The following is a 14,891-nucleotide window of genomic DNA, read 5'->3' as shown; positions in this document are numbered from 1 at the left end:
AGTGGGCTTGCGATACACTATGGTCTCCAGAGAATGCACTGTGCGTTCCATGAGGTGTAAAGGAAAGACTACTTCTTCTAGGGTGAACTCGATGCTCTGCTGGATTTGTGTTGAGGTGTGAAAGAAACCTTTGCATGGCTTGCCGATTGATGATGCAGAAGCAGTTATCGATGTAACGTACAAAAAAACTGTCATGGCGGGACTGCAGGAAGAAAGCACTGAAGATTCTTTGCATTCTAGGACAAGGCCAGCCCATACAGATGAAACGGAGGCACCCGTGGCTGTTCCAAAAGTCTGTCTGTAAAATGTCTTATTAAAGCTGAACTATGTATCAGAGAGCAGAATTTCAGGAGTCGTTAGATGTCGTCAGCTTCGATCAGGGTTCGCTCAGGGTTTTCTTGCAAGACTCAACTGCAAAATCTACAGGCACAGATGTGAACACAGACTTCACATCGAACAATACCATGACTTGGCTGTCACCAATGGAAACAACCTTTAGGTTACAAACAGTTGGATGTGTCCTGCACATGCATAGTTGTTTTTCCCACTAGAGGTGCGAGCCCCCGGCGAATGTAGGCGGACAGCTTGTTCAATGGAGAGCGTGTGAACTCCACAATAGGACGAAGTGGCGTGCCCTCCTTGTGCACTTTTGGTACGCCGTAGATAGCAGGAGCAGCACCATTGTGACACAGAAGCCGGCTGTGGATGTATTGATCATCAGGACGGATGTATTTGAATGCCTCTAATAGCAGCTTCTGCAGCTCAGGCTCTATTTTTCTGGTCGGGCTTCGGCTTATTTTAGCGCAGGTTTCTTTGTCTTAGAGAAGTGTCAGCATCTAACACCACTGTGGCATTTCCTTTGTCGGCCAGTAGGATCACAACTGCCTCATTCTTCTGTAATCTTTTCAAGGTTTCCTGCTCAGGGCGTGAGAGTGCGGTGTCTTTTGCTTTCCTCGGATTCGAAAGTTTCTACAAACTAAACCAAAACACAGCAACCAATAAATCATAGAGCTACTACATAGCAACTGACTTTTACTTCTCCAATTTTAACAAAAACGAAAGCAAAAACAAGGTGCCCTATTTATACAACCTATTACCAGTTAGTGCCCGATAAGTCAAAAAACAAAAAGTTATCAAAATGTTCACTTAGTTTGAACACTGGCAACCAAGCTAATGCAAAGAGATATCTTGGACTGCTCGGGCTGTTCAGCATAGCCTACGCAACCTGTTTAATTAAAAGCAGCTAAAAAACACATCAGTTAAAAGACGTCAGCCACAGATGATCAATCAGCTCCAGACCGAGCACTGCTTCGAAGGGTTCATCTCCGTGCCTGGACTGCACTGAAATGCATCAATGAATTCTCGGCTGTTGCTCAGAGCCAGGTTGGTCCTAGAAAAACAAACATACAGCCATGGTTACTGCATCTATGTACACATAGAAGTGAGCTGAATTCTGCACAAAACAAGACAACCACCAGCAGACTGAGTTCCTACTCAGTGTGGACAAGCTGGAGCTCTCTCACTAAGGGGCAAGAATGGGAACAGGTTTGCCCAATTTCAGTGTCCTGCATCTGCTTTGGAGGGCGAAATCATAGGCAACAAGGCAGCTTGCACAACAAGCGAAAAAATGTCAACTTCAGCTACAAACCGTGTGGGATTAGGTATCAATTGTTAGGGATCCATGCCACGGTCCCTAACAATCAATACCTGAATGAATGCAACCTCTGAAATTCCACTGCAGACATAGCAATCACAACCACATATCTGTATCAGTTTGGCCAGACTGTACAGCCCGGGGCAAGCCCAAATGCTAGCATGAACTGAAGACACAAAAGCAAAACCATGCCAACTATGCCATTAAATATATATAGCGGCAGTGTAGTCGACATGACAATTATTCGCAGCGCGTGGGTAGTGCCACACCAAATGTATGGTGCAACTGTGCAGGCTGACCTTAAGGTCGAAGCTGACATTTCAGTCTTTCTCTTTCCCTTTGGGGCCTGCGATACACAGTTTAACAAAGTTGTTTGTTAGGCTACTTTACATAGCATAATAAATTTGAAAGCTTATGCATCCAAGGAGTTCTTTGCTTGCTGGCACTCTTGTCGCTTGGAATGACAAAAGAGCCTTACCTGATTCCTGCTGCAACCGAAGGCCTAACAACTGGGCATATTTCTCAATTCACAGTACATAACTAGATTTTCTTTTCTTTTCTTTTTTTAGTGCTATAAGCGCGATTGACAGAGCACACTCTGCAGTACGCTAGGCAAACTGTCTTCCATCTGCAGCACCGGCACCCACAAAGCCTTGAGAACATTTATGAGTGCACAAGATCACGTGACTGCAGAGAGTAAATCAGAGACATGGCAGCGCATGAGGTGAGAAAATGAATGAGGTACCTTCACAGTTTCTGTGACATTAGCGTGAGCGAGAGATTGTCAGAAATGGCACGCAACCACGAAAAGAACAAGACATAACATACAGTAAGCAACTGCATTAAAATACTCTAATGCTATCGCGTTCACAACACGTAACGCAATTAAGTGTCCCCCAAAGCTTTTGCAAATGCCTTTCTGGCTCACGCAAATAGTGGGTTTAGAAATATTAGGCTGGGTGCAAGAACTGGAAGTCCTACAAGTGTCTACAAGTTTCATAGCTTCGTGGGAACAACTTGTTGGTATGTCTTATTTCACTCCTGATACCAGAAATAGCATGCAGTGATGCCCTTAGTGGCTCTCTTATGTCTCTATCTTTCAGATATCCACATCATTCAGACATCCATGTAACAGCCCTCCCAAGAAACAGTTTTACAGAAAAATTTGATAACGATGTCTGAATATGGCAGCAAGCCACTTGGGTAATGAAGCAAATGGTACGGTTCCACACGCCGATCCTTCTTAGACCATTTCGCAGCACTTCCGAAGCATGGAGTCGATTTCATATAGATCACTGATAGCATTATCACCTGCACATTCTAGCCGCATGCTGGTAAGTTAATTCAATGGAAAAAGAGCAAGTTAACTGAGGATATAAGTGCCTGGCTTATACTTTTATTTGAAAATGCCACAAACTTCAGCCATATCTTTTTTCCATTACTTTTTGACGTTTAGCAGGTTCTAATTCTGTGGAAAAAATGTCATGCGAGTCAAATCAAATAGCAAATGCTAGATGCAAATTATTCGAAGGTCAAATGTTCATGCACACTATACTTTTAAACTTTACTGCTTGAAGAATCCTGCTTGTAAAGTATTGCGTGCCATTGGCTGAGTAAACATACCCTTAAGATATTTCTCAAGCATGCTGGCCCTCTACGTTCAACCTCAACCCCAAAGAACTAAACAATTGAGATCAAAGATGCCTGCCGATTACCCTAATGTTTTGACACCAGTGACACCAGCAATAGCTTACCTGTATCTTCCTTTGCTCTTGTACGAGCAACGAATATCTTCGAGGCTTTTTTCCACAGAAGGGGCCTCACAATGACTCTAGAAAACAAAAAGACAAGACAGGTGCAGACATAAATAAAATGGAGGGTTCATCACTTCTGTATAAAGCCATTTTAAGAAACAGGAGCAGGCACTCCCGACTGATACTTTTAAAGGTTTATATAACAGAACAGAATCAATGGCTCCCATATGCAGCTCCCCTAGCGTAGCTTCATATGCGTACAATCCCCATTTTCCCCAACCACTGACTAAAATAATGCGGTAACCACTACTAGTATAACTTAACTTATTGGTTGGGGATGGCTCACAATTTGGCCACATATTAGGGACACATCTGAGTGCAAATTTCAATGCATCTTAGAGTATTTTACAATTTCGAAACATTTGTTCAGTACTACTTTGCATGTGAAGTGCTACACAGTGCAGGTTGCGGGCATTGAAACTTGCCATAACGAAAATAATTTTACACAATCAATGAGACTAACGTGGCATTTACGTGTAAGCGTTAGTTTTCTACAGAGTGCTATGTGACTATGTTATCCCCTATATGCAAATAAATGCTAAGCTCTCAGTTGAGAGTGGCAGTATTGTTAAATAAATAAGTAAATTAATAAATAAATGACACAGATATTAATTTATTCATTCACTTATCACGACTATGTACCACATACCAGAGGCATGCTCGTGATTTTTCGAGGCCATGAGGCTTCAAACGGAGGATGATGCAAAAGTACAAAGGATGATGCAAGAGTACAGAGGATGATGAAAGAGTATGAAGGATGATGCAAGAGTCCCAGTGTCTGTCACATGCCAACTACCTCCTGCCAGACATATGTTCGTGATGCTGCTGCCGCTGGACAACTTTTTTCGACAAGGGGACATTCTCACATTAAAAATTGTACCGACACTTAAGCTTGCCTAGCAAACTCTCCTTCGCACATATGCATACTGCTGCTTAACACTTAATGAACCCCTAATTTCTACCTGCGTCATCCCATTTGTACTCATTAGCATAGAGTCGTAAACTACTGCAGTATGCGAAAGCCCACTTGACACCAATATAAAGCCTCATGATACCAAGTGGTCTTATAAACAAATATTTCTTTTAACAGTGGAGTTTACTGCCATAAAACAACAAAAGGCTAATAGGGATGTCACTGCAGAGAGGTTCGGAATAATTTGGACCCAATGGTAGCAACATGCACTGACATATCACACAGCACGCAGCACACAAGAATTTTTGTATTTTATCTCCACTGAAAATACAGCCACCGTAGCTGGGATCGAACCTGCAACGTTAGGATGAGTAGCCAAAGTCACTCAACCAATGTGGCGGGTCATTTTCATAAACAGCATTCACATAAACAGCCCCGCGGCCAGCCCCTGCCGAAAGTGCTGCTCTGCAGTAGTACGAATTCGCAAATATGCACCCTACAATTAAAACTACTGAACACCCTTCTGCACAGTACAGTGCCATGGGAAAATGCATCCTGCTCTTTTCCTGCTGTTAATATGTTAGCTGATGAAAACATGAATGCCACACAAATCCCTTCTGCATCAACTTCAGCAATGGCATTTAACCATTGCACACCTGAAAAACAACACTCATGCAATGCATTGAACAAAGAGGAGCAGTGAAATGAAGCCACCCTCTAACAGTATCCGCAAGGAGAAAAAAATGGATACAGCAATGCAGTATGCATCTATGCAATTTGATTTGAACTTTGCAACAATAAGGGCAGTTGATGATGGCAATTAACCTGCCATTAAACAGCACAACAAACAATAATCCTTGCACTAAGTTTTGCCCATTCTGAGGTCTGTTGGTCCTTCTACTAGAGAACAGGGGTTCAATATTTCTATTAACCTCTGAGAAACTGGTTAAGCAGAAATAATGAAGGTTATTAATAGCAGAATCAAATAAGTATGGTTGGGGCTCTGCTCCTAGAGCCAAACACCGCTCAGCTGGCTTGGAAGAACACCTGTGGTTAAAAGAACCTATTTCCTTGAAGACTAATTTTCCCTCGTTTCCAGGCAAGACACTAAAGATGATTCATTATAGTTCTACCTTCTAGGTAAACAATATCTGGCATTCCTGACGGCCCATGCAGTTCACATACACCTAGGCCCATATTCCGAGTTTGCATCGTTATCGAAGCGTCGCTATCTCCCGTGACCTCGAGTCCTCTGATTGGCTGAAACACCGGAACAGGGTGGTGCCACTACGGAACCGGAAGAGGTGGCATCGTCATGTTCCAGCGTTTAAGCCAATCAGATGACTCGAGGTTGGGGAGATAGCGACACTTTCGATAACGACGCGAACTTGGAATACGGGCCCTGGTTAGTACCACAGACCCACACACCATGTTGCAACATATATGGTCATGGAGTTGCAGTTCTTTCACAAGAAAAAAAGTTAGAGTGAAAGGCACGTTGAGACCGGTCCTAGAAACATGTCCACACTAAATGGTAGTGAAAGTTTACTAACTCTGGCCAGGTAGATGAAAAAGAGCTGCTTGGAAGACAAGTGTTCGACCCCTGGCAGCCGGTAGTCTCGGTTGAGGTACCGATTGGTAAACAGCTGGTCATCATACACTTTGGTGGAGATGCGCACTGCCACGTTGTCTTCAATGTCACTCAGGCCTTGTAGGTTGAGGCCCCTGCTCGCATCTTGCAGATTGATTCCCCTGTGCTGATACACCTTCTCCACAGAAAGGGAAAAAAAAAAGAATAAACGAAGGAACGAAGGAACACACGGGTGTTACTGGCTTAGAGTTTAGATCTAACTATTTCAGACACCAAAAATGTCTAACATCAAATTTATTCAATGTTAATGTGACATATTGCGGCTCAGTTATGTTGTTTTATTCTTATAGATAAATGTAAGTGTCCATATGTGATGCCAACAAGACCTGCAATCTTTTAGGAAACATTCAACTTTCATCTCATGAAGCATTTTAAAGGCAAATTTCAATCAGGAACACAAAGCATATTTTTCATTCTGTACAAACTGAAAAGAGCATTTTAATGTACATCCCACACCCCAGACCCCATGCTCCAATAATCGGTTCATGTTGCCTTGTGCAGCCCCGACGATTGAATTAGGATTAAATTATTCCAAGTACTCATTAAAACACCTTAATCCATCTTCCCCCTTTCACACACACACACATTCCGCCATCAGGAAAATCTGAAAACCTGTGCTTATAGTCTGAAACTCCTATGTCACAAAAATAAGAATGGTCCACAAACTTAAAGAATTCATTTATGCAGCACACTTTCACCCCCCACCTCCCACCCCTTTATCCTTGGCACACCGTAGAGCTTCATCAACTTCATGAACGTCCATCCTTTTTTCTTGATTTGGAAAAGCAGTTCTTTCTTTTCTCTAGGCATAAATGCTCACAAATTTTGTCCAGCAATTTGAAGCTCAGCTAGCATCAATGACTAAATTAACGATATCAGGTTATAAAAAATATTGCGAGAAGTTGTACGCACAAAAATAGACACAGTGCCACAAATAGTTACAGCCGTGCCCTTTACATTCTCACAGGTAACGTGTAATGAATTGAGTACTTAATTTATCACTCTACTTCCTGCATCGCGCTTAGATCCACTTGTGCCGCTTCGCACACCAGCTTTTACCCAGGAGAGAGCCTATCCCATAAACTTCTTGTGCTGGTGTATCTTTGTGCATCATTCGAGCTTGGAAAACAGCGCCAGAACAAAATGACATCAAACTAGACCAGAGTGAGTTCCACAAACCATCTCGACTCGTCTCTCTTCCAGACACGCCATGCTCTCCTGGAAAGCAGCCTGGGTTGCCTCCGTCCACCACAGACCCTCTGGCTTGTACAGATTAGCTGCAACAGGCATGCACAGTGAAGACAGACATGCACCACACCTGACAACCTTGGCACTGATGCAGTAAGGTGTCAAAAAAACTTATGCCCGCTTGCACGATTAGAAAAGACTAGACAACCTAGCATCCTGTCCGGCCATATTTGCAGTCTAGAACTAGGATATGCAATTAACTCCGTGCAACCAGGACCTGATGGCCTCGGCTAAGAGGAAAAGTACACGACATTTTACTGCAATGCAGCCTAGTAAAAAATTTTGTTGGGCTATCACCACCTTTACATGGCAGAGAAAAGTGAAAAAAAGTATGCAGTTTCTCAAAACTGCACATTTTGGAAATAGCACCCTGTGTTCCATGTTCCAGCATAGCACAGTGATATATTTGGCATTTTGTTAGCCTTTTCATATTTGTTTCTAATGACTTTTTGTATGATTAAGCATTCTAAAATGGCTCATTAAAAATGCTCAAATCAATCTTTAATTTTTTTTTTGAGTAACAGTGTTCTCTTTTGTTTAATAAGTTGGGCACGCTTCGTGACCAACAAGTTAGATATGTTCTCTCTCATTATAGCTATGCAAATCCCTGTTGGGCCCAACAGTATACCAAGGTAAACAAACAAATAAATTTCCTTTCTCTTTCCCCATAACAAAAAAAAAAGACCACTAGCCTCCTAATTTTTCTCAAGATGTCACGTAATAGCTAGAGCAATGTTACCAACAATTACATCACGAGTAAACAAGGAAGCCAAAAACTATGGTGGACAGCAGTAACCGCAGAGCAAGTGTGCGCTTCACACGGTGGAAATGCTGGAGAGATGGACTGCAGCACAGAGCACTTACTGTTCTGCAAGACAGCCCTGAAGAAGCAGGCAACGAGGCGTGGGCCAGCACGAGGCACGTGGAACATCCTGTACAACCACATTCATTTCAATTTCGACTCATTTTTATTTCCCAGAAGGGCCAGCTGGCCAGGCTACAGGTCCTGAACAGAAAGGTTGATGAGGCCTAGTAGGTCATTACAATGCAACAATGCCATATTTACTCAGATAATTGATGCATCGTTTCCTAAAATATCCCTCAAAATTTGGCAGATGCGTTCATTTTGCAGGGTAAAATACCCCCCAAAATTTGAAGCAGTAAAAACAGGAAAGTAAGCTGGTAGAATTAATACTTCCTTTAATGTGAGCCTCCTTTTATGAAAAACAAAATGCCCTCTCAGGCATGGTTTTTGTGCCAGGGGGTAGATTAAATAACCTTTGCTGTACACCTACACAAAAAGTTTGAGTAGCTGCTCGTAATTTAGTCCAGAGCACTACTAAGATTCATCCTAGCACTACCCACAGAATTTAGTGCAAAGCCCAACAGCAACAAGTTGCTACGATCCTTATAAGGCCGATCGAACGGATGACCCTCCTTTTTGACCACGCACAGTTTATCTTGCTTCTCCAATTCCTCGCAGAATATTCTCACTGGTTCATTTTCCTGTCGAACAAAACATAGTTGGCTTGGGATTCAAAAGATGGTGCTTAAATTAATAGCATGGTATTTCCTACCTTTAAAAAAGGCCGCCGGCTAGCATTCACTATCGCTATCTGCAGAGCGCACACAAAAAGAAAGTGGTGTGTCTAGTAGGTGAGAGAAGTAAAAATACCAATTTGTGATAGCCAGAGTACATGATGTGTTCACTGTGCGAGAGAGTGTTATGCAATTAAATACTGTATAGTTCAGATTCTTTACAATGTAACTGGATATAGTGTTGGACCACATATAACACAGAATTTCGTGACCATTAAACTGTATCCCACAGAGCTGAAAGTATTCGTGCACCATCTTCTTAAAATAGAGCCACGTGCAACAAGATCACCTACGGTGAGTTTCTGGAAAGATGGGTCACCCATGTAGTATCTAGTTTACTAGCTATCATGATCAGCTAATTGTGGGGGGAGGGGGGGGGGGGGGAAGCAGCTAGTACCATATTTACTCGATTTTGAGCACCCTATTTTTTCATGATCGCGATTTCAAAAGTGAGGGGGGAGTACTTAATTCGAAAATTCTGAAACACCTTCCCCCCCTCCCCTTGTTTTCATGTGCATACGTGAGAAAATAAAATTTTAGTTGGCAGACAAACTTGGCATGCCATATATGGCAAACACAATGATATTTCGCTTGAAATTCTAGCTGCGGCAGTCCTCTTTAAACTCATTCTGACTTCTGTTACGGCTGCCAAACAGCTAACACCGAACAAAGCAACGCTAGCCCGTTATGCCTACGAAAGCAGCCGAGCTCTACCGAATGACCGCTGATTTTTAGGTCCACGTCGCAACATGCTGATAGAGTTAAAGGGGCCGCTTTCGGCCGGCTTTTGCCATTCTGTGCCATCAACTGTTGCGTAGCGTCAGAATGCAGCAATACGAGAAGCTGGAGATTGCACCGCAGACGCCGCACCATCTCAGAATTTCGATGGCTCCGGGTTCGACGACTGAGTGAGCAAATGCACTGGCAGCTTTGTCTACGTGCTCTTCCTCGCAAAAGAGGGGGTGTTTAGATTCCCATGCAAACACTTTTAAACATTTTTTTTTTCTTCGTGAACTTGGGTGGAGTGCTTAGATTCCGGGGATGCTTAGAATTGCGAAAAACGGTAATTTGGGGTCAACTTGCCTCCACTTCACTTCAGTTTCCCTTGCATCAGTCTTTCCGAAAGCCATAAGACTTGCAAACTTTGCATCTGAAAGGCATGGCACCTATGGCAACAGCCGACTACAAGAAGGACATATCCAAATGCCTGAAATTAGCACCAATAGGAACCAGTTCATGAAGACTTGAGGTCTGACTTTAAAGCGATCACAGTACACTGATGCAAAAAAAAAAAGGCAACAATTTAGCGAAAATTGACGCAATAAATGTTGTTGCCCATAACTGCTGCATTGCTTTGCCTCGCTCACAATTAACCCACTTTGAAGGTACTCTACGGCGCTGAACTTGCAGATATGCTGAATAGTATAAATGTGGCTGCAGTGTGATGACACTTAGGAGGAGCTTCCTGATTCCTGTGTCATATTACAAGCGATGACCTGAGCTGTACCAGCACACAGGATGAAAGGTTCACACACAACAAGGCAAAGAAAATAGTAATATGATGCCTACAATAGACACGCAATGCAAGTAAAAACAGTAATATGCACAAATATCCCCACAAACTATTTTGGTACCAGAACTACAAAAAAAAATTCATATGCAGTCAATGTGAAGCAATTCACATGTGTTCACTTGTGACTTAGCATGAGTAAAGTAAGCCCATTGCCGGTTTTGCATATTTAGGCGGGCAGCACAGTGTTTGAATATTATTTATGCATGCATGTCCCAACGAATAATGTCCCTGTCGGCAATCAAAAACATGTACATTGTCCCGCTTGGCAGGTATCTTTGTCATCTGGCCTCATACTACCTTTTGTGCAGCATCGGTGTACATGTTTTAAGTGCATGAGCTTAATTTTGCACATCCTGTACCTCCACGCACCTAGAGTTAAATAAAACACAAGACCATTGTTTCGTAACACAGAACTTAGTTTCTTGCAGAGGTTGAGAGAGTCACCAAATGGCCCTTACGAATAAGAGGTGTTACGTGGCCATAAATTCCATTTCAAGGGCAACGCAAGGAGCACATACCTCTCCCTTGGGCTTGTGGGAACGGTCAGGTTGAAAAACCCCACAGGAACATCTGCAACAAAGCACAAGACCCAAGTGAGGTTTCTAGTTATGGCGAAAAGAAACACCTCCGTGACCCACACTTACACACAACATCCCTCCGTGGGTAGTAGACGCATTCAGGATCGAAAATGGAATGCTTCCACCTGCATTACAAGAAGCATGTTCAATAAGCAGTGCTTTGTGCATTAGCAACCATACTGTAGCCTACACTTGACTACCAAAGTTCCTCAGAAAAAAACGTGCATGAGGTTCATAGCTCAGCTTGTATGCACACATGAACAGGCACAGAAAAGCACACAGGTGGAAATATAAAATCATAATGCAAGTAGCTATATGATCTGCAATTAAAACTTTCGCAGGCGGCATGTGTAAACAGTGCTGGCTGGCACAAGAAAAAAATGTGCCCATAAAAAGCCACGCTAACACAGCATATGCACACCTCCCGAGAATGACAGCAACAAGATCTACAGAAGGCCAAAATCTGCATCTGAAATTTAAAGCAGACGTTTACGCTACAGCCAACCGGCATCTGCGAGTGACACAACTTCTCTCACCTGGGCAGAAAAAAATTGAGGCTCTCGTCTCGTTCCTTCACCTGGGCCAGAAAGCCTCGCAACCGTATGTAGTATTCCATTATGTCCCCATCCCAGTTCACACTGCGCTCCAACTGCAAGAAGTTTCCAGATAAAAAAGAAATATGCAAGGCACATAAATTGCCTGACAATGTTAGGGAAAAGGAGAAACTTCCAGTTAAAGTTTCAGAAAAATCAGTCGACAAAACCCAGACTTGCATAAGCCATTAATCTCGTCTACAGTGCTCTTCGGTCAATGCTGTCATTGCACGAAAAAAGAAAAAAGAAAGTATCATCATCATGAAGAAGCTTCAACCACAAATGCTTGGCTGGTGGCTGAATGTGGCCAGGCCTGGCTAGTGTCTTGTGTTGTGCTATAAGATTATTATGAAACAATCAAAAATGTGGGCTGTCCTAAATTCCATGTCGGTTTTGCTATCAAATAGCGGGTCAAGGAGTTCACGAACAATGATAAGAATTAAAATAGTGCCAGAAATGCATTAGAAGCGAAGTTACCAGAAATTGAGCACGCATGTTCTGCAGCATGCTTGCCACTAATTACAGAGTTTCTTGATAAACAATATGTAATGCAGGACTCTACCGAGCAGGCTTATTCCAAACCCAAGCTCGAGGCCCGCACACAAGAGAACAGAGCCAAGCAACAGAGCAGGTGGTGACGATCCCCCACAAGTGTGCAGTATGAAGCCGCAAGCAGAGCTCACAGTAGCTTTACACGCACATATGTCCTACGGCTACAAATTGCAATAAACGAGCAGAAAAGACCGCAAGTCTAAAATTTTAACAAAATAAGAGATCGCCTTCTCGCCTATTGACCAAATATAGTACACCGCCGCTGAAACCAATTCTTTGCGCTCAAAAGGCACTTTTCAGAGCTTCGAAAAAATATGTATATACATTGCTCGAGCACCACAAGAACTCTTAAACGACATTTCAGGAAACAGAAACGTTCCACTTGTGTTGTCCACTGTTGTATTTTCACCACTACGATTTTTGCGCACTATTTCTGCGGAAGCCAAGTGCTGGCTCTCTTCATGTCCTAACTGCGCATACAGACTTAGCAAATAAAAACATGAAATAAGAAGCGCGAAACCTGTCCTGTCACAGGTAAGTGATGGTCACACTCTCGTCGACGAGCACAGCATACAAACATTGTCTGAGAATGCATTCACAAAGTCACTTCTGCATGCAAAATAGACACTGATCAAAATATTTGAACTTTTAAAATATATTTTGCTCGATGTATCATCAATGAACACAATAGCCACCAACACATGCAACATTTTACGACCTGGGCTGAAATGAAAATTGTCAGTAAAAGTTCAAAAATAAATCGCAGTCTTGTGCTTACCATCTGCTTTTCCCTCCTAACCACAACAAGAAATTTCCTGTACTAATCCTCAAGAAGAGCTCTTATATCTGTTCTTCACTGAAGCGATATGCCGGTGCACGTACACAAGCAGGAACAGCGTTTTAGTTTAGTCATGAGACACCTCAGTAATGCCACTCTGTGTGACTTGAGAAAGTCTGACTGTGCCGCACCAGATAGCACACTGGCCCATGATGCTACATGTATCTATGACGGCTGAAGTGTGCAGCCGCCAGCTTTCCCTCTGGGTAATAGTAAGAAACACTCTGCCTCTAAAATATACGGCATATAAAAAAAAAAAAAAAAGGAAAACCTATGTCGCACCTCTTACATTAGCACAGAATAAGAGTAGGCAGCCTAAAATGTTCTGTCATTTAAGAATAAAAGAAAGTCTGATTGGTTTCGCGGTGTAAGATGTTACTTCTGGACCAATGAAAGGCACAGGGTAAACAAAGGCTGAAGCATGGAAGTATGCAGCATAGTTTGTGAAAAAGGTAAAAGTTGAAGCACCTCCAATTAGCGAAGCATCATGAGCAAAAGAAGGTTGTGGAAGCCGCAGTCAAACGAATAGAAAGAAACAAAGCTGTCAAGGAAGTTGGATCTGTTACCTTCCTAACATATGCAGCCAAGTTTTTGGGATCGGCCAGGACGATGGGGTAGAAGGTGTAGACCTTGGTGTTCCGAACCTTGATCTTGGCAATTATCTTGGACCACGCATCCAGGAGGTTTAGGCTTTCAATGTACTCCACCAGACCATTGCGCACTTCTTCCACCATGATGTCGCCCTGCACATTTGTGAAAGAGAGGAGAAAAAAAACTGCCTGCGGCAAACTGACGCCAATAATGAGTCATGACATGATCATTACCAACCATGCATCACGTGTCATGCTTAATCAAGCACCTTAATTTAACCCCACAGAGCATGAATATCGCTGCTAAAGCGAATCAATAGTCTCCTTATGCTATCCCATGATGCCAGTTAAATGGTAGAGTGTCAATGATAATGGCAGCACAAAAAGCAATAAACTATTTGCCTGCCGCCACCACTGCTCTCTTTTTCTTCTTGTAGTACAGTTAGTCATGAACAGGAAGTCTTGTTCCGTACCATCACTTCATCGAAGATGGGGCTCCCCTTAAAGACCTGCTCATAGGCCATTTGCATCAGGTTGGGCAAGGTGCGCTCAGCCAGGCGCAAACAGACGCGCCAGCGAGGAGGGGATGCTCCCCATGACACAGATTCACCAGTCAGCGAGCCAAGGAACATGTTGGGCGCTTCCGGAAGATCCAGGAATGGAGCCAGATGCAGCAGGGCCAGCAGGACCATGTACTCGTGCAGAGCTTCCCTGCAGGTGACAGAGAGATGCAATCTGAGTATGTTTCAATTTTACAGCTTCACCTGCACTCCACAGATTTCGCAGCTTTCACCGATGTGAAATGACTTCATCACATGACTCACCACCACCAGCCTAGCCTTTGGAATGTCCATGACATCCTTAAAACACGATATGATCCCCCAAAGAGCCAATGCTGAAGGTCATGCCATGCAAAATCAACACCTCTACCCCTTCAACTCTTTTCCTTGCACAGCAAAGGGCTTTCTCTGTCACCCAGACAGATGAACCCTATAGATCTTTCCAATGGGCAAAGGAATATCGAAACGCCTCATCTCCGGACTGCTGAAATACTGGTTCCGTTGCGGCTTTTACCGTGCTAGTGCCGAGAAGTATAGAGGCGCCCAGTGGCCATTTATTGAAAAGGTCTATAAGGTAGGACATATATGAGCAGAAAGGCCAGAGAAATCACAGCATGAAAGGAAGGCTTTAATAGAAGCCATATGGCATTTCCAATAAAGAACAAGCTCAAGAATGTAAGTCAGGTCTTGTGAGTGATAAACTATGAAGGTCGGAACGAAACTGCTTC

General features: G+C 43.1%; 1 protein-coding gene across 3 annotated transcripts in view; it reads right to left on the bottom strand.

Annotated features, from left to right (window-relative positions):
• Positions 1-845: 845 nt before the first annotated feature.
• Positions 846-14,891, bottom strand: part of LOC146175864 (endothelin-converting enzyme 2-like) — a 45,895-nt gene continuing 31,849 nt past the window's right edge. For 2 of the 3 annotated variants that reach the window (XM_084582223.1, XM_084582224.1), the window contains 10 exons: positions 14,077-14,314; positions 13,580-13,756; positions 11,567-11,679; positions 11,097-11,155; positions 10,971-11,022; positions 8,145-8,212; positions 7,212-7,309; positions 5,935-6,147; positions 3,409-3,485; positions 854-1,390 (listed from right to left, as the gene is read on the bottom strand). In XM_084582223.1, coding sequence (XP_084438349.1) covers positions 1,288-1,390; positions 3,409-3,485; positions 5,935-6,147; positions 7,212-7,309; positions 8,145-8,212; positions 10,971-11,022; positions 11,097-11,155; positions 11,567-11,679; positions 13,580-13,756; positions 14,077-14,314 — 1,198 coding nt within the window. In that variant the 3' untranslated portion in view covers positions 854-1,287. Of the gene's footprint in view, positions 1,391-3,408; positions 3,486-5,934; positions 6,148-7,211; positions 7,310-8,144; positions 8,213-10,970; positions 11,023-11,096; positions 11,156-11,566; positions 11,680-13,579; positions 13,757-14,076; positions 14,315-14,891 lie in introns of all 3 variants that reach the window. The other variant, XM_084582225.1, reaches the window with a different exon arrangement.

The sequence above is a fragment of the Amblyomma maculatum genome, chromosome 10 (assembly GCF_055883805.1).
Source record: "Amblyomma maculatum isolate TAMU_Amacu chromosome 10, ASM5588380v1, whole genome shotgun sequence".
Taxonomy (NCBI): domain Eukaryota; kingdom Metazoa; phylum Arthropoda; class Arachnida; order Ixodida; family Ixodidae; genus Amblyomma; species Amblyomma maculatum.
This window is presented reverse-complemented; position numbering and strand designations above follow the sequence as displayed.